We start from the raw sequence: 20,927 nt of genomic DNA, 5'->3' as shown, positions 1-20,927 counted from the left end.
GCCGGCCCAAAAATTGCCTAGTTTTGGAGAAAGCATTGAAGATCATAGTTTCAAAATTCCCCCCCCCCTTAAGTTTGTATCTTGAGAAAGAGAAAACAAACCCATGCATGTTTCTTATTAATAGAAGTAATTAAAATTTTGCCAATTCGTGGGAAAAACTCTGGAGGAATACATCTTGGTCATGTTTCGCAGTTATACATTGATCTCAGCTCCATATACATTATAATGGAGACTCATTGAACGCGCAGGCCAGTTTTGCCTATGCGGGCACATCTCGATCTGTATGCACTTATTAGAGTATTTTTGTGGGCCATGAAGTTGAAGGTTTAAAAAAAAGTGTGAAAAGGCGTGATTAAGAATGCGACACTGTATTTCTGTGAAACTTTGATGAAATTAAACCCTTTGCTCTATTTTGCAATAGAGCGCAGCGTGCTGACATCATTTTCAAAATGGCGATGGAAATTCTCCTAGGTCATTGGATTATCCCCAAGAAGTTTGAACAGAAAATGAAAGACGATAAAATAAGCTTTAATATGAAGGGTGTCTGAAGTACCGTGAGTTGTGAGCATAACTATATATGTTGGCAGTTTTATAATACTAGCTGGAACGGTCTGCAACCATCACGGTGCACTGCACACCTAGCCTGTATATAGGCCTAAACCCATCTATAACCGACTACAGCTATAGACTCCAGTTATGAAGTAGTTGTCCCATAGTACAATATACACTTCCTTTAATTATAAGGCTTTATTTACAGTTCAATATCGAAATACTAGCTGTTGAGGACTGACATGAGTAGAATCAACTGCAGAAATGAGGTTTTGATGTACAGATGTAGGATGGAAGTAAGGAAGTACGGAAGTACAGAAGCCTTAGTACAGAAGTACGGAAGGAAGTACGGAAGGTTTTGCTGAAAAACAACAAAATATAAGGGGAAATTATAGACTAATACAAATGGTAGAATAAAGTAAATTGGGTACACAAAAAAAGGAAATAAACAATTAAATATTAAATTAGTAATAATAATTAAACTATAAGATAAATGAATTAAAATTACGTACTTAATACGCTGGGGGTGTTGCCAAAATTGGGTGTCTAACTGTGTGTAAATCTAACGGTGTGTAAAACTAACAGTGGATAAAAGCAGGTGTTGTAGGCTTGGACACTAGCAACAGAATGATGGGAAAATGGGCTAAAACGATGGTCAATGAACAGACAGTGTCGTAACAGGGTGAATTATATATGGCCCCTGGGGAATGTTTTGGTCTGGAGTTTGGGGAGGTTGCTATGGGGACCGCCACCCAGGCCTAGCAGACTATTTAAAGTGGTGCTAAATAAGGTCGTAACAGGGATCGGGGACTGTGGTCAAGGGATATTACACTAAATTGTACATGTACATATGGTCTAAGCTAGATAATGAGGATAACATATTTTCTAAACCTAGAGATGATTAAATGGTATTAATGAAAGATAAAAAAATAATAAGAAACGGTAAATGATACACAACGTCCGCTACACCATCCGTCGAAATACTCATGAATAAAAATTGTACCCTCAAAATATTTTATATTAGAGAGTTCTATAAGAGCCATAAAAATGGGAAATGGCAATGAACCTCTGGCCTGGACTTGGGGGCTTCAAATTCATAGCATTTTGGATGCAATTGTTTTGGGCTCGAAATTTGTTTTCAATGTTGTGGAGGGATCGTTTTTCAAGCTGGCTACTTTTCCGCTATTAGAAAAAAAGGCGCTTATCTTCTTTGGGTGAGAATTTCTCGAAAAGTCAAACTAAGGTGAACCCACCAAAAATTGAAAAGAAAATGAAAGATGACATGTTGATCAACCTTTTTTCTGTGCAGCTTAAATACCTGTGAGAGTTCCGTCACTTGGTGGCGTGCTACTAATTGATAATGAAAGCGACACCGGCGCGGCCAGCCCTGCAGTTTATCAGTAGCTAAGCGAAGGCAACGTACGTACGCTAACGTAAGTCGAGGTAATTATTTCCCCATAAATGTGGCCTATTTACTGGACTAGCTCCGTAAATACGGACGTATTCCAGTAAATAGGCCACACATTTATGGGGCTAGCTAGATGGTTATTATGATCATATCCATATTGAAACACTAGCCCAGGTCGCAGGTGGACTCCCTTTCCTCCCTACGTAACGGAGGGAGTCCAGGGTATAATAAAGTGCCCAAAACCGAGCGAAAAAATGTATGACCAGTATTTTCAATATTTTTACCTTGTTGGAGAAGCTAATTTTTACGTCATAGTGTTCTATGTTGTCTTATCTATTGGGCCGCTGGGTTCAGAAATTCCATATGCGATGTTGACCGACCTTAATCTGGAAAATAATATCGAAATCAACGTTAAACTTGTACATGTTTTTAGACTCTTTTCATCAGTTTCTCACCGCCGAGTCTATTCTAGTCGTTCATCATGTACATCTGTGCAGCGTGTAGTCTGGTTCCCTAGACCGGACAATTATTCTCGACGCTCATATCACGTCTGGTCCGGGGGCCAGACTATGCAGCATGAATATACAGTGCGCATGCACGCGCACTTACTTGAAGGCGCGGTCACTAATCCAATGACCGAGCGTGTTTTCGCGCCAGTTACCAGAAACACGTTTCTACTTTGGTCATTGGTTGAGTGTTTTCGTGACATCGGTTGGCTGGAGTGACGTCACGGTTCCAACCAAAACTAAACAAATGAGGGCACTAGCGTTCGTGCGCACGTACATGACGTACGACTCGGGAATAAAACTGATGAAAAGAGACTACAAACACGTACAAGTTTAACGTTGCTTTAGAGTTTATTTTCCTGATTAATGTCGGTCAGCATCACATATGGAATTCCTGAACCCCCGGATCAATAGAGAAGGACACATAGAAAATGTAGGCTTGAAATAAGCTTCTGTAACGAGGTAAAACATAACAAAAATCTGGTCCAAATTTTGGGTGGTCTTATGTAGAGAATTCTCATCCTGGACATTAGTCGTAATGCAATGAAGACTTCGTCCAACCTGGGCTAATTGAAACACCTTTTGATAATGTTCATTGTCTAGCTTGAAGACTCCAGCTAAGCTCACACTCAGTCAGTTGCCGTGTCACGCGTAGCTGCTCCATTTTCTCGTCCAGACAACTGCCAGCGAACGATGGCCGTAAGAAGGGCTTCAGAAAATTTGCAATTTTCACAACAAACCACAACCGATCCAAACAAACAAAGCTGTATCAGGTCCGATCTGGATGTCAGACAACTCGACCGTTGAGACAACTCGACTCGGACAACTCGACCATTGAGACAAGTTAACTTTAAAAAAACATGGAGACAACTACGACCGTGCTAGACGTTGTGCACGTATATAGAGCGGCGCATGTGGTTTTTACCACAAATAATGCCCATCGTTGTTTGGGCATTGCATCTGTCGCTTAGCGGGTAAAAAGTCGCATAATCTGTGGCAGGAATGTGCGCAGGGACCCGGCCAGGTGTACGGCAGCACAGCATGCACACAGTGGGCAGAGCGGTGGCTGTCACGTCGGGACCTACTTCGAGACTAGAAGTAGGCCTAGTCGAGCCCTGGTGCGGTGCACGGTCGGGGCGACGCAGCATGCACAATGATGCGGTGCACGTGCGTTTGCATATCGCTAGTCTGCAAGACGTAACTTTAACATCTGAATGTACATTGTACATGAAACTTTGACCGAGCCCCACCAAACCATTGCGTCTGCAGAACGTACAAGCCCCCAATGCCTCTCCCAAAAAAATTGCAAGTCGACTTGCCTGAACAGGCGATTTGTCTCAACAGACCACTTGTCTAGTTCCATTTGATGCACAGACTGTCGAGTTGTCTCAACGGTCGAGTTGTCTGACCCCCGTCGATCTGACAAAGTCTTAGCCCTAGTCTATGGCCTGCACTGGGGTACACTCTGTAGCTGGGCCATACGTACTTTGAATCCAAAGGTTGGTAATTTGAAGAAAACAATAGTAGGCTATTCCAAGTCATACTCGGCATAGCCTTACCTCTCAATATTCGCCCAAAATTAAGTCTTCCCCGTGATATTAGGCTCATGATATTGGGAGATGAGCCTAGTGAGCTGGATATTTCAATTCTACTAAGTATTTTTTTATTTTGACATGTTTGAGGGGATATTTTCAGGACAACATTTGTGTAGACCAGAATTTGTTTAACTGGTTATGAAACTGAGGATAACTAAGTTGGCCTTTCCAAAATGTCTAGTTTCCATATAATTCCTAGCTAGGAAATGGTTAGACTCAAAGTCTCCACTTCAGTGAGTTTTTGTATTCCTTCCACAGACTTTAAATCGCCCACGTTGCTGCGGCAAAGCCCTGGTTCAATGAGTAGCAAAGCATCATCATGGGAGATAAGCAGAAGCTGGTAGCACGATGGAGGGCATCCTTGACACGAGGGACTGGTCACGATTCCTGGGGCCAGTTAGTTGAGGCCGTAGATGAATATCAAATGTAAGAACGGGAAAAACAATGTGAAAAATCGACCTTGAAATATATTCATAACAACGTCTGGCCAGTGCACAGTAAAAAGTGCTTGCATCTAAGAGTCAGAGCTGTATTTGTGTACTTACTTTTGATGTGCATATTCTTAGGCCCAAAAAAAAGTCTCCGGTTTCTGGTATGGAGCTTGCCCAAAAAGTGGTGCAGCGACGGGTTTTTTTTTTTTTTTACCTGATTTTTTTGCTTCAAATGTCTGCTGATGACTGCAAATGGTGCCCTACTAAACTTAGTGCAAATATATGGAAATCCAGAGAGGCCACAAAAAGCTTATTCTCGACCATAACCCAATCTAAAAACACATTAAAATTGTGCAGCAGGAGGATTCCAGTCAAACCAGTGAGTTTGGCGGTTTTGAGACATTATCTTTTATTGAAAAAAAACTTTTTCATTTTGCCGACGCGCAAATGGCCTTAGGGCATCCTTTTTATTCCTTTGGTGCTCTTGGCTCACCACCCAAGAATTTTTTTTATATTCCTGCCTTCCCTGTCTGGAACCCCATTAACAAAAGAAGTTATGAAAAAAAACAAAAGAATAGGAAATTCAGCCAATCAGGCTCTGGGTTATTTGAAAAGCTGTTGAAAATGAATACCAGATTTGTTTTTCGTGAAGGACGGCGTATACTAGCAACCAGTGAATCCAAGAGGATGAGATGATGTTGCCTCTCATCATATTACATGTACCAGTAAGTGTCTCCGATCACCGGTATGTTATGGCTGCCACTACAGCCAAGTTATTAATGAGCTGCTCCGTCCAGATGTAATGTTAGTGAACTACATCTTGCCACATGTAGTTTGATTGTATTTATTCAGTGATGTCAACTCGTGATAAACTCATAGCAGTCAACAAATCTATACAATTTACGAACTTGGCATCATTTTATTTAGTAATCTATACACGTGCAACTGCATTTTTTTTGTCTTCACATTTTTTTTCTTCGACTGACCCTACTTCAGAGGCAAAAAAAAAGAGAACTCTAGAAATAAAAATGGACTTCCTTAATAGGCAGGTGCATGCATGTCTTAATGTTTGTTACCCCTGCTCATCATGCTAAACCGTCTGCTTTCCCCGGCACGGATAAAGCATAAATTACCGGTATGTCCTTTGGTGAATATCTGGGCTTGTCAAACAGCAACAAAAAGTAAAACTTTTAGCGCAGTAAATCTCTCGGAACATTCTTCCTAACAGCATGCGTCCCCATTGCGGTGTTCCCAACGTGCCCTGAATTTGGAACAAATTTTCTTGAGCAATGTTGCAAGTGTGTGTATGTAGACCAATGCTTTCATCATCTTACATTCTCATTCTACTGTCGCAGGATACAGATTGTGTACCCAATGTTAACAGGATAACATGTACAATGTTCCAACTCTTAAAATCCCTGCAGATTGTGTGAGAAAATATACATTAACCCTCAAACTCCAAAATCCTCCTCCCGGTTTTGGATGATTTTAGAGGATCGAGGATGAATGCAGGGGTGTGAAATCTCAGCTTTATAGCTGATTTCAGCTTTTTTTGTTTTGGATTTCAGCTATTTTCCCTCACTTGCTGTGTACAAAAGTATAGGAGATTTCCAAAGTTCAGCTTTTTTTACACCTTGTTCAGCTGTTTTCAGCCATTTTCAGCTATTTTCAGCTATTTTTGTCAGAGGCTGCTCACACCCTTGTGAATGGCAAAGATGTATGGCGTTTTTTTGTGGAGGATGCATTATGTCAAGCCAGTAGGCCATATCCTGCATTGGTTATGTTCAGCCATGCATTATTCAGCCCTGTGTTTTTCTCATATTTCTTCCGCACTACTTCTAAATGCCATTCGCTCCGCCTCAAACCATAGCTGTAATTGGCAGAGGATTTTGGAGGATTGAGGCAGTGGTCACCCTCCACAGACAGAATTCAAGAAATAACGGATGATTTTGGAGGATTGAGGCTGAATCCAATTTTTTCTTGGTGGCAATTAGAGGATTTTGCAGGATTGAGGTTGCATCCTTGCCGGAGGGCCTGGGGAGTTAGTAAAGTCTTATGTGGACTCTGACTTGACCATCTTGACATTGTGCCTTCTTTCCCACAGGTTATCAAAGCAGGTCCTGAGAGAAGCATCACATGAAGCAACTCTATTCAATGACAACCAAAAGGTCAGAAGTAATAATATCTGGAGGTTTATAACAGATCTTGATTTGTTCCCCGTTGAACAAACTGCAAGAACACTACTCGAGTTTTAAACCCGTTCTTTTCTTTTAACCCTAACCTTCCTAAATCCTCCAAAATCCTGTTTTCAAAATGGAGGATTTTGCAGGATTGAGGGTATATAGCAACAATGTGTGGCTGATGTTGGAGGATGCACTGTGTCAAAGTCTTGGGTCGGACCTTGTGTCCTACATGCCCAGATGTGCATAAATGTTGGCCTAGATTATACTTTAAATCCGCCGCACTGCTCCAGGATTTCACTGGCTCTGCCTCAACATATTGACAGTGATTGCAGTGCATTGACAGTGATTGCAGTAAATTGGGTACCTGTGAGGGCAGAGATGGTTATTGTGATTCATTTTAGCTGCTTGCCGCCGAAATGGCAGCATTGAGCTGTGTTTGGAATGTTTCATTGGTCTAATGAACAGGGCAATAATGACGTAGCGCCTTGAGCACCAATACTGGTGGACATGTGCGCTTTATAAATACACATTATTATGTATATAATACATACTACTTTCCTGGCACTACCAATGGTAACCGACTAGATTCGCAATAGTATGTGTGTCCTGCATGCAGGGTAGCTACTTTTACTTGCCTGATGTTTTGGAACATCCACCAATGAAAGAAGCATGTTAACCTCAAAAGTATGTATGAGGTAACAATTGAAATATTTCCATTGTTATACACATGTAGTTTGGACTTGGGAAATATAACATTTTCCTGTTTTTATGTTGCAGAGAACGTTGTCAAAGATAGCTGCGTGTTTAGACCTTCGAGGGAAAGCACTCCAGGTAACACGAAAAGTTATATAATTAAAAAAAGCTGTTAAAATAAATAAAATATTTTTGTTAACAATGAAATGCTGTCCTGATGATCACTGTTCTGATCTACCGGCACTATCAGTGCAATTTAGGCTTGTGCAGTATTGGATTTTGAGAGTCCATGGTATACCGCCACAAAAATATGGGGTTCGCTCATAAGTCTAACGCCGCATAGGTCCGACGCCTCATAGCTCCGACGCCTCATAAGTCCGATGCCTCATAGCTCCGACGCCTCATAGCTCCGACGCCTCATAGGTCCGACGCCTCATAGGTCTGACGCCTCATAGGTCCGACGCCTCATAGCTCCGACGCCTCATAGGTCCGACGCCTCATAGGTCCGACGCCTCATAGCTCCGACGCCTCATAGCTCCGACGCCTCATAGCTCCGACGCCTCATAGCTCCGACGCCTCATAGGTCCGACGCCTCATAGGTCCGACGCCTCATAGGTCCGACGCCTCATAGGTCCGACGCCTCATAGCTCCGACGCCTCATAGCTCCGACGCCTCATAGGTCCGACGCCTCATAGGTCCGACGCCTAAAAAGCTTCGTTTTTCCAGTGTTGGACTTATGAGGCATGGGACTTATGAGGCCTCGGACCTATGAGGCGAAATAAATAAATTGTATGCCTCAAAAGTCCAACGCTTCATAAGTCCGAAATGTGGGACTTATGAGGCGTCGGACCTATGAGGTGTCGGACTTATGATACGGCCCCAAAAATATGACAGTATTCGGTATTATATTGGATGGATTATTTATGATGTTATCTAAACTCAATAAGACACGTGGTGTTGGGAAAACCACAAACAGGCAGCACGGGCAGAAATTTAAAGGCCCTGCTGAATGACTAGTAAGCACACATTTCACCTCACATGCCTTATCTACATGTAGATACATGTACCATGACCACGGGAAATTATTCACAGAGAGCGGATTTTGCCATGTTGTCTTCTGTTACCTTTTTGCACACATCCAGTTACATTTGTGAGGGAAAATTGCAGTAATGAAATTCCATACCGAGGTATTCTGTGCTAATTCTGTGCTAAGCCAGCACAAAAGCCAGAAGCCAAAGTCTGTTCTAATTAGTGAAATGCGCTTACCCTTCATTGAATTATCTGCTACAGTTAGCAGAAAATGACTTTATTGTCATTTTTCCAATGCTTAAAGGGAAAATGCAACTACCAAGTTGTTACGAAATACCTTACTAAGATGTTGGTAAATGACAGTCTAAAGCATCCTGTAAAATTATGTATACATTTCCAATGGTGGTCGGCCGACCACCGTTGGAAAAACCTAACTATTGTTCAACTTCTGCTCCATATTAACCATTGTTTTCAGTGCATGTTCATGAACGGGTGCAGGCCAGCTAGACTGGTTCCCTTACCTTTAATACAATTTTCCGGCAATTTTTATCCATTTCATCTTTAGTGGAGTCAGGGAACCAGACTACTTGAACATTTTTGTTTTTCTTGGTTTTTCCAGCATTTTCGTACGCAAAACTTCAAACATGTCAGTGTAACAATATTTGATCTATTATACTAACCCCTCAAATAGTTCATTTCTGAAAATTACAGCAAAACCCAAGGATGTACATTCCCTTAAATTTATAAGTCCCATTCCAGTTTTTGACATCGGTCTTTCTTTCTTCATTGTGTGTGCCATTCTAGTCTCCCGACAGCACCCAGGGATTTACATTAGAAGAACTCAAGAAAGTAGACTCAGGTATGGTCCTGTCTTCTCAGTCTTAACAGCTGCACTCCAAACATGCTGATTGCAACAGTTGTGTTGACTGGATTGTGTTCACTATTTTGTCCAAAGTCACTGCATTTTTAGTGTGCTTAAAGGCTTGTTATGGACTCATTTGTGTGTACGAATAGAAGATTGCATTTTGTGGCCTCTCTGGATAGCTCCGTGGGCACACATACTGAAATTTGTATTCTTGTGGAGACATTTCTTTGTTCTCATGTAGTAAAGTTTACAAGTTTGAAGGTGAAGTTTCAAAATGCTCTTATTTTAACCACAATTAATTTCCTTGGCTGAAATTTGGACTTAATATCCCTTTTCTAAAACTCTTCCATTTGCGACACATCAATCTATTTAGAAACTCCTAGTTTTTGAGTAAAATCCATGTATCTATTTCGTGAAAACCTTGTGGAGACGTATTCATCTATAGAAATTGCCCTGTGGAGACGTATACAATCTTTTGATCCCTATTGTCTCCAGAGGGCACGGTGTATCAGATAACTGACACACACAAAGTGTTCCTGCACGTGCATGCAATGCACAATAATTGAAACCTTAAATTGTTCTCAAAATCAATTTCCGATCCACCCCAAACCAATGTAAAGCACAACTAACCACCTGAGGATGTGAAAGTTGTCAACAATTCCACCATTTATTTGTGCAGCTTTTGGTAGCCTCCTGACAAGCTCACAATCGGAGTTTCCAGTTGCTATGCCAGCAGAGGCCGCCCTCTTCAGGTGAGAATGTATGAAACTGAAGTAAGAAACAGATGGGCAGACCAAACAACAAACCAGTCTGTTAATATAGGACAGGCAGTGAAATAGACAATTATGAAGACACATTGCAGGCAAAGGAAAACGGCAGCAGCAGATTTAACGAAAAAGTGCGTTGTTTGGGCCATGCGTAGGACTTTCGCAACAAATTTATTGCGCTGCTACGCAATAAACTTACGATCAATTTCATGAAACTTGGAAGAGCTGCACAATGTGTTAAATGCTTCAAATATCTTAAATGAGTATAATAACAGCATTTCCAACGGCTGTTTGTGAATGATAGTTTTTCCATGACTTTCTTCGGAATCATGCGGCAACTCTCAAAATTCCGTCACGAGTGAAATAGAAATTTATGTACCTTAAACGAAAAGCTGTGAGTGTCTTGTGTCAACTGCAATAAGTTGGGCAATGCTGGGATTCATAACGAACACCAAGTAAAATGATTGTGACAAGTAAATTGATTGTGCAAGTTAAGCCATAATTTGTTGCGCAAGTCGCAGATTTACGCACCATAAAACTTTCGTGAAATGTGTCATAATTGAAATGTTACGCAGCGTGAAATGTTGCGCAACTTGTGCAATAAATTGTGGCGCAAGTGGACTTATGCCATTGTGTAAACTTTCGTGAAATCGGCTGCTAATACATAAAGTTAGTAGGCGGTGGGCAAAACTCGCATCTTTTTATGGCATATTGTTGAGAAAGAAAAGTTCCTAGAGAACTTTGCCATTTATAAGAAAATGTATACAATCCCTCATTCACATCACAGTGTCACTTGCGGAAAAGAATTTAACTTTATACTACGTGCATGCCCAAACATGTGTCTGCACTGTTCAGTTGAGGTCACTCAGTGCAAAACGAATACAGGTTTATAACATGTCTAAATGGCTGTTGACTTGTTCAAGTGATTCACATGTAATGTAAGAAAGGATTTGTGCCGGCAATGCCAGTCTTCCTTAAAGGGAAGATACAACATTTGCAAACATCAAAAAACAAAATGATCAAATTATCACGATATATCTTACTGAATAGGGAATGACAGTCTAAAGTATCCTGTAAAATCGTGGCTCCTGGTGTGCTGACATGTTTTAAAAAAACTTGTATTTTTCCCAACGCTTGTCGTCCAACCAGCGTTGGAGAAACTGGCTTTTAAAAAAAAAATGCTCCTAATTTTTCACATTTAGTTATTCCGCATTTTCTTTGCAATTGATTACACACCTGTGAAGGGGTACAAGCCTGCTAAACAGATTCTCTGACCTTACAATTCCCCCAAAGTTTATAAATTGCTCCGTTTCATCTTAAGTGGGGTCAGGGAACCAGACTACAAGAACATGGTTGGCTTTCTTGGATTTCCCAGCATCTCCGAACCCAAAACGTGAAGCAAGTCAATTTAACAATATTTGCTATAACATACTAATCCTCCAATCCACTTATTTCTGAAAATTGCAGCAAAAGCAAATGTTGTACATTCCCTTTAATGGTAGCATTGAGATCGGAAGTGTATTTGTTTACTAATCATATTCCAATCCGTCTGGGTAACAGTGAATCCACATAGGGTCCTACAGTTTGTGTGTGTAGTAAATGTCAAGAAAAGGCAGGAAACCTTTGATGAGTCCAAAGGCCATTTGACGCATGAACTAAGACTAGGAAGGTGATATTAGATGGAGCTTGTTGACGAAGCTCTTGAAAGACTGTTAGTGGGGCAGATAGGGCAAATATTTGGTGGGAATGTGCCTTTGATGAATTAGAGCATGGATTTTGACACACAGTCAGAGTATGTCTTAAGAAAGATATTGGCTATATATATAGGGCCATCGCGGATTTGTCCTTTAAAAAAAAATGTAGGTAGAACAACAAGCCCTGTTCGAAATTTTCAAAATGGCTGCCATTGTTTGTTATTATACCTATATTTTTTCAGAGGACAACTCTGCGATGGGGCTTATAGCCAAATATCTTTGTCATGACATACTCTGTGTGCCAAATTCCATGGTTGTATCACAATCCCATCACCTATCTCCTGTACTATGTGGAGGGGGGGGGGGGGGCTGTATCATAAGTCCGACGCAATATGAGGCATACAATTTATTTATTCCGCCATATAGGTCTGACGCCTCATAAGTTCGACGTCTCATATGTCCGACGTCGGAAGCATACGAGGTGTACGAGGTGTTGGACCTATGTGGCGTCAGACTTATGAGGGGTAGGACCTATGAGGCGTCGAACTTATGGGCCTTTATTTGGTTGGGGGATGCGATTTTGTCGGACTTATGAGGCGTCGGACCTATGAGGCGTCGGACTTATGAGTGCACCCCCTATGTGGGTTGTATGATGATGGAAAGCACGATTGTGATAGAGAGTTCCACAATTTTCGGGACAATGAAGGATGATAAGTGGGATACAGTGTGAGACCTAGGTATTGAGAAAGAAATGTGTTGAAACACTGTTTACATCTGACATATGACAGCTATTTTTTGCCTTGCCTGTACATGTTTCCAGCGGCAAATATGGCCATCGAATTTTGAACCATGGCTGGCAACGTCATTCTGGCTTTACATGTACATGTAGTGCATGCCATGCAAGTGACAATTCACTGTGGGAAATCAGGACACTCAATAACGAAGGCACGTGTGCTTGAAGCAACATTTTTCGAAAAGACACGCGTGTGACTTCAATCAAGAATAGCACACCAGCTCTGGACTCTGAATTTCCTTTGTGGAAGGATTACACTTAAACCACAAATTTTCAAGATATAGTTGTGTACATGTTTATATTTCACTTTATAATGACCTTTCCAAATCCCTGATATTGTATTTCAAGGCCGCAAGTTAAGCAGGGCAACTTTGAGCTGGATCTGGAAGGAGATGAAATAGACGATGAGGACGATGATGAGGCAGGGACTAACAAGGGCTCAGTGACTGCATCACCTGGAATCAAACCACTAGGTAAGGAGAGCTAGGTCAAAGGTCACGTGTCAACCTGTAACCACTGATGTTTATCAATGTTGAAGTCCAGTCCATCACAATTCCAACACAAGTCCGGGCATGTTTTTTGGGGTAACAATTCCATGCTCACGTCCGGTCACAAGTAACATGGAATGAATAACAAAAGAATGTTGATTTTCAGTAAGAAATATAATATTCTCAGTGTATGGGCTCCGTGCGCCAACAAAAGAGGGCGTTTATTTTACCACTTTTGAGAGCCCCATGGACAGGACACACCGTGTGTGCATACTGTTCTGGTTCGCGTGCGAAGTAAGCACGACTTATTTATTCTGAAAGTGCACAAAGCGTATTAAAGACATAGCATCTTCGCATGAGCGTATCAAGTATCGTTGGCACGCAAATGCGTTCAAATTTCTCTCTCGATGGTCTCCCTTGACTAGTCCCTGCTCCTCATAACTATGGATACATTCAAAGTCCACAATTGATGGATTGGTAACAAGTCTAGGTTAATGATGTGCGTCGGGTCGACCAGGCCAAAACTGACCCGAAACATTAGAGATATAAACCAAATCCGAACCGAAACCGATCTTAACTCCCTCAAACCGACCCGACCCGACCCGACAAACAATAAGGTAAAACCGACCCGAAAAAACCCCAAATACCTGGCTTGGACAAAGTGATCACTTTTTTGTGCCTGCCCTTACCCACGTGGCGTGATTTTTTTTGCAAAACCATCATTTCTCTCTCTGTCATACTCAGTGGGTTGATCAAGAGTAACTCCGCTTATTGAACAAACGCATGGTCACCACGCGGTATCATGAAAACTGTTACAATCTATCTATTTCACTGTCAGTCCCGATCCGACTGGAGAAAATACAATGGGAACTTGATAGTGCGCTTGGTGGCCACACCACACAATGGGCTGCAGTCACAGTGACTGTCAATAATATTGCATCATCTGACAGTGACTCTCAATAATATTGCATCATCTGACAGTGACTCTCAATAATATTGCATCACCTGACAGTTACTGTCAATAATATTGCATCACCTGAATTTCCCAACTGTTTCGGTTTATTTCGGTTTATTTCGATTTTTTCAAAAGATCGCTAAACCGACCTGACCTGACCCGAAAATGTAAATGCAAAACCGAAACCGACCCTGCCCGATTGAAAAGATGGACAAACTGACCCGACCCGACCCGAAGTCGGTTTCGGGTCAGGTCAGTTTCGGTTTTGGGTCGGGTTTGCACATCATTAGTCTAGGTCTCCCCCAATGCTCCTGTTCTGACCATTGAAGGGGTACTTGTGCACGGCCCCCATAGCGGCGGCCATATTGGGGGCCTATTTGGTGGCTTCACAGCTTTGTGCATGGTGACAGGAACACATTTGACCTCACTCCCAAAGAGCAGAGAGCACACTTTGACTTGCTTATCTGTTGATGATAGATCAGAAGATGTGGCCTGTGATTTTTTGTGTCTTTCAAGAGTGACCTTTCAGCTGTTCAGGTAAAGGGCCAATGGAATTTCATCATGGCCTGGTTTATTTTTCAACCTTATAGTAACTCTCCCTTTTTGTGGCAAGTACTATAAAGACTTCCCCACTGGCTGAAGTTTTATCGACAGTATGCATTTACAGGTTTACAGAAATAGAATTATACAAATCTACACATGGTTGTTAAACAATGATGAACATGAGGAAAGTGATCTTGGATTAGAGTTGTTTTTAGTAACTTATTGAGATTTGAGCCAGAAAAAAATTGTTTCCTTGCACTCCCGTCCACAAAAGACAGCCCTTTCAACACCCGGTGACATCTGTGGCTAAATAACACTCAACTTTTATAAGATGGAATTTTGCGTCGGGGTGATATAAATCAAATTAGGTTTTGCCCTCCACCGACATTTTTAACCACTGTATACTCAGTGTGTTACCTCCCTCAGTGTATTCCATCTTATAATAGTTTATGCGGTACCCGCTGCTATGTACATCAGATTCGAACTGGCCACCCGATCCCGTTAGCTCGGTGGTCGAGTGGTAAGACATCTGCACTAGAAAGCAGGAGGTCGTGGGTTCGAGTCCCACCCGAGTGATTTTTTCCAACTGTCATTCGGGAGGTAACACACTGAGTATACAGTGTTTAAAAACGTCGGTGAAGGGCAAAACCTAATTTGAACACTCAACTTTCCCACCTCTGCAGTCACAGACACAATGCATTGCGCACACTGGTCTGAACATTAGGGCGGGAACCGGGCAATGATACCGGAGTCTTATATAGCGGATGTATCTACCAACAATTAGGTACTCAAGGCGCTGATAACTATGTCTATATTTAAATACAGGTAAATGAAGTTTATGAGAAATAATAATAATAATAATCGGCATTTAAGAACGCTCTTATTAGTAAACCAAATCACAGTGCTTACAGTATTATTATTAGCCCTGATCATTGGGCCAATTAAACATTCCAATTACAATCTCAGCTCCCTGGGGAGTATACAGCTCGATGCTGCCTGTTAGGCCCAAGCAAGCTTATTCAATCACAATAACCATCTCTGCCCTCACAGGTACCCATTTACTCCTGGGTGGAGAGAAGCAATGAGTGACAAAGTGCCTTGCTCAAGGGCACACATACCATGACCCCGGCTGGACTCGAACCCACAACCCGCAGCTTTACCCACAGACCACGAATCCAGTGCCCTTAACCACAAGGCCACAGCACTCCATGAGACCCATGATGTAGCACCTTTATAAAGGGTATACCAGGGGCTGCGGCGCAAACTACAGCCACTGCCAGAAACACGGAGGCAAACCCCTTCTCTTGGCGATAAATGTTACTGGGTTATTTACGTGCATTATACACAACGCACGGGACCTACGGCTTTACGTCCCATCCGAGGGGCGAAGCTATAATTGAAAAGCGCCTTGCTCAAGAGCACAAGGAATATTTTCCTTGTCAGGATTCGAACCCAAGTACCACCGCACACGAGTTGAACACTGTAACCATTGGACCACAGCCCCCATGCTGCCGGTACGTGTTATTTTGCAAAGATGTCACACCCAGAAAGGGTTTTTTTTTTTTACATGGGGCAACAAGAACGATATTTCTGCTTCAAGTCTTGATAAGTCACTGAAACACAAAAATAATCCTGAATCCTCATTTCATCATTTCCAAACAATCGGTCCTTTTTTTTTTTTTAAGTGACATAATTGTATCATCGTGAAGAAAAAAGCCTTTTTGCAGAAGGTCACTTAAAAAAACCCTACACCTTGATTAGAATCTCTCTTTCATGATGTTTCATCATTTAAGTCACTTGTGTCGGTTCTTATGTACCGTACATGCAGGCAAATTGTTCCCGATGATGCCCCACCAGAAAGGAACCACGAACCTTGTGGTTCGTATAGAGAAGATTGGTCTGAAGGACGCCTCAATGTATCTTGACCCATACATCGTCATTTCGCTAAAAGGTAATGTTGCCAAAAATCTCCCGAACCTTCTAAAATCCTTCCTGTGCAGTGAATCAATGGCACATTGTTCATACTTAAAGGCATATAGGATCGTTTGCTTTCATGCATTTTGTTCGGTTCCGAAAATAACACCACTCAAAATCCAAAGAAGAATGTTAAAAACCTAAGAACTTTCAGCTCAGTGGATCTTACACTTTACGGAAAAAAAACCAGTAAAAAACACCACACGCACAACCGTTCCATCAGGAAATACAGTTTTAACCATAGCACTCTTTATTTCCAAAAATCCGTCCATTGACTCAATGGACTGACTGGAAAGCTTCTACTTTTCTTGATTTCTTCTACATGACAGTTGTTCAGTACCAGTACGGTCTGTTAATCCAAGGAAAATAATATTTGAAGGTTGACATGTTGAAGATAGCGATAAGATATTTGAAAGGTTAAGGAAAGCGCCATGTGACAAATCTCTTTTGTGAGTTTGTGAGCCTCTGAAGAAAAAAATGTTTCGGAAAAAAGGAAAAGGTTGAGGAGCAAGTTATTATAAAGCAATAAGAATTTTTTGGTGATATTATTGTTTCAAAGATAATAAAGGTATAGATGTTGCCAAACCGCAAGAGACGCCGGTGGCTTTGAGAAGGGAGGATCCATACATCATCTATGGAGTGGACGTACACTTGCAGAAACCTCTAGAAAAACTACCAAAAGGTACCGTAGGCATTGGCATAGTGAGAAATTGTTTGATTGTACAGGGTGAGTAAAAAAAAACGAAACCCAAATGTCGGGACCATTGTTTTAGTGAAGCTCTGCATGTAGCACCTTCAAAATCTAGGATATGAAAGCCCAATTCATAAGCTTTCTTTTAGTACAAGAATCATTCGAATCAATCATGTACTTTTCAAGTTACAGAGTTATAAACACAACCACCGTTTTAAAGTTCTGTTCACGGATCACAAATCTAGGATATGAAAGCCCAATTCATAAGCTTTCTTTTAGTACAAGAATCATTTGAATCAATCATGTTCTTTTCAAGTTACAGAGTTATAAACACAACCACCGTTTTAAAGTTCTGTCCACGGATCACAATAACGGTGTGTGTTCAGTCAGCAAAACAAAAACAATTCACACGCATCCCTATGTACTTTTTTTCCGTTTTGCTGAAAGAACACTGAACTTGTTTTGTGATCCGTGGATTGAACCTTAAAACGGGGGTTCACCGTGTTTAAAACTTCCTAACTTGAAAAGTACATGAGTGATTTGAATGATTCTTGTACTAAAAGAAAGATTATGAATTGGGCTTTCATATCCTAGAGTTTGAAAGTGCTACATGCAGAACTTCACTAAAACAATGGTCCCGACATTTGGGTTTCTCACCCATTTTTTTTACTTATTGCTTCAACACATTATCTGACACTGGGAAGTGCTGTTCAATTAGAATCTTGTAGGAATACTTTTGTGCATTATGTACTGTACATAACGAGTGCTGTGTGTCCATTAACTCTAACCCGGCCTCCTCAATCCTCTATAATCAACCTGGCAGTTTTGGGAAGATTTTCGAGGATTGACGGTGAACGGCAAAAAAGTGTCAGTTTGGAGGATGCATTGTGTTGGGGTCGTAGTCGTACACTGCATTGTTTATGTTCAATAAGCTTCTGTACTGATGATATGTCACGCTTTGTTTGCGTGTGTGCTTTTCTATAGGGCTATGAAACCATCGTCCCCATCAAGATCCCATAAGAAAGCACACACGTGTGTAAAGGGAGTGTGACGTTATCAGTACAGAGGCTTATTGAGGCAGTGGTCACCCCTCCTTCAACTGAACAAATTCAAGAAATATCAGATGATTTTGAAGGATTGAGGCAGTGGTCATCCCTGCACTAACCTAATTCAAGAAATAATGGCTGAATTTGGAGGATTGAGGCTGAATGCGATTTCTATATGGTGGCAGTTGTAGGATTTTGCAGGATTGAGGACACATCCTAGCCAGAAGGCCCTAGGCGGTTAGGGTTAATAGTGGTTTGATGTGTTAAGCTTGTATTTAGCTTTAAAGATATAGTCCATCGTTTGTAATTTGTGCATTTTGTTCGTTTGAAGCAACAAAAGTGTTCAAAATCTAATGAAGGATACTGAACAACTAACCTGATGAAGTTTCAGCTCAGCTTCAGCTGATATATTCCGAGAAAAACAGCATTGTAGGATCTCAATTTCAAACCAAAAGTTGGGCCTGAATTCAGCGTCCGAGACACGTTCTCACTGAGGCGACTGCAGCTATACGTGATGTCGCGCACTGATCCGACGAATTATAGCAACCGCGCATGTGTGTGCGTCGTGCCAATGCTTGCGCGCGCTTCGCCGAATAACAAAACGAACTACTAATTTAAATTTTCCTACGGTGCGTCTTAAGACGCATCATTGGAAAGGCCTTCTTTCGTTGATTACTTCAAAATGACAGCTTGCCAGAAAGAATAATTTCACAGGGAGTTTAGTCCACTTACTATCTTTCAACCAAGTATGTTTTTCAACAATAATTACGTCAGTTACTTTTCGGATTGCTGCAAATGATGGACTATAGCTTTAATTTCTACATGGTTTGAATGTGCACTGTAGCTTTTATTTCCATGTTTTTGTTCACGACTTTAACAACTTTCTAAATTGACAGGAGCTGCCATTTTCTTTGAGTTCAGACATTACAAATTGAAGAAGCGTACCATCAGCACCAAATGCTTTGCCTTTATGGAGATGGATGAGATCAAGCCAGGACCACTGGTCATTGAACTGTAAGTAACTGCCCCCCCCCCCCCCCACCCCCAGTAGGTTTTGGAAATTATGGCTCTGATATGAGAAGGTTGTAATGGAAAATTTTTGAAAATCTGAAAAATGTGTCGACATTTCAGCACGGATGTGCCCCCCCCCCCAAAAAAAAATGCTGGATACGCTGCTGCACCAATGGAAGATGCCTTTTACTGAGCAAGTGCCCCTTTTTGGTGATCCCCCCCCCCCCAGTTTGAAAACTGTTCTGCCACCGCTGCTTATTTGTATTAATAAATGCTACACATGGACTCGTGGAGCTTAATTTAATTAATGCGTTTCAATTTCAGATACCAGAAACCTACCGACTTCAGGAGGAAAAAACTGTCCTTACTCACCACCAAGCCACTCTACCTTCATCTCTATCTTAATCTCATAGCAGATTAGCACAGAGATTTATGGAGCTTATCCAGTAATTCTAAGATTATCCCAAAGCTTTGGATTGAAGGTCTTGACACACATCGGAATGATTGTACACCGAAATGCTGCATTTGCAAATTGAACTTAATCTTGCAGGAAACAATGGGATTCATAACGGGATCTGGTCGCGTATTATTATTAAAGGATTTATGTAATCCATGAGGTTTCCAGAAGGCTTGAATCAAGCCAGATTGTAGACTAATGTGATCATAATCCCAAGTTAATCCCTTTGTGAAACTTTACCTATCCAGAATAAAAAAATTTAAAATATAAAAAAAACCGCATGTATACTCTTTTGTCTAGATCATTCCTTAAAGGTAGAGCCCATCATTTGCGGCAATCCAAAAAAAGTAACTGACAAAATTATTGTTGAAAAGCAAACTTGGTTTAAAGATAGTAATGGCACTAAACTCCCTTTGAAATGACTCTTTCTGGCATGCTGTCATTTTGAAGAAAACAGTAAAAGAAGATCATTTCCATAGATGCGTCTGAGGACAAATTTTTGGAAATTTTCATTAGTAGTTCTTGTTTATTCGGCAAAGCTGTGAATGGGTGCACGCAAGCATTGACTCGATGCACACGAGTCAGTGCGTGACATTGCGTAGCTGCAATCGACTGAGAACGTGTCCCGGACGCTGATTTCGGTCGCAATTCAAAACATGAATCAGCAACTTTTGAATTGAAATTGAGATCCTAGAATATTATTTTCTCGGAATCACTGAGCTAAAACTTCATCAGGTTAGTTGTTAAGCACCGTTCTTTAGATTTTGAACACTTTTGTTGCTTCAAACAAAAAATATGCACAAATGATATACTCTACCTTTAAGACAAAAAGACTGGTGTTTATGTAAAAGATGTATAATTAATCGTTTGGGGTTTCAAAAGGGACTTCTACTTAATATCAGTTATGAAATGAGTGCATTTCCAAACATTTGGACAACATGTTTTCCCCAAGGTACATGAAGTATCTCAGAATATCTCCAAAGATATTGCTGATGTATTCAGGGAAATCGTAAGTATTCATGATGAATTGTAAATTTTGTATCATATGTAATACTTTATATATAAACTCAGAGCAGATGTAAATGTAAGTTTTCTAAATCTGAGTCGTAGTAATTATTGTAATTAGTTTCGATTATTTTTAGCCCATCCAATCAAGTGATAATCTCATGTGTTCCAATTTTGTTCAGGTTTTTGATTGTATTTGCTTTATGATATATTAATTTTTAAGCTGTATAGATACAAAGATGAC

At 41.1% G+C, this 20,927-nt stretch overlaps 1 protein-coding gene across 2 annotated transcripts; it reads left to right on the top strand.

Annotated features, from left to right (window-relative positions):
- The first annotated feature begins 1,901 nt into the window (after positions 1–1,901).
- LOC119741550 (axin interactor, dorsalization-associated protein A-like) lies at positions 1,902–20,385 on the top strand. Of its 2 annotated transcripts, none has more exons than XM_038217346.1 (11): positions 1,902–1,992; positions 4,317–4,484; positions 6,594–6,657; positions 7,450–7,503; positions 9,199–9,253; positions 9,939–10,011; positions 12,862–12,986; positions 16,328–16,450; positions 17,033–17,155; positions 19,107–19,224; positions 19,546–20,385. In XM_038217346.1, the coding sequence occupies exons 2-11, from the start codon at positions 4,378–4,380 to the stop codon at positions 19,640–19,642; spliced, it is 939 nt and encodes a 312-aa protein (XP_038073274.1). In that variant the 5' UTR covers positions 1,902–1,992; positions 4,317–4,377; the 3' UTR covers positions 19,643–20,385. The 2 variants fall into 2 exon arrangements, with proteins under 2 accessions (XP_038073274.1, XP_038073275.1); XM_038217347.1 differs by having other exon boundaries at positions 1,906–1,982; positions 19,546–19,905.
- The last annotated feature ends 542 nt before the right edge of the window (positions 20,386–20,927 follow it).

The sequence above is a fragment of the Patiria miniata genome, unplaced genomic scaffold (genome assembly GCF_015706575.1).
Source record: "Patiria miniata isolate m_02_andy unplaced genomic scaffold, ASM1570657v1 HiC_scaffold_5, whole genome shotgun sequence".
Taxonomy (NCBI): domain Eukaryota; kingdom Metazoa; phylum Echinodermata; class Asteroidea; order Valvatida; family Asterinidae; genus Patiria; species Patiria miniata.
The sequence above is the reverse complement of the archived record's forward strand: the minus strand, read 5'-3'. Positions and strand labels throughout refer to the sequence as shown.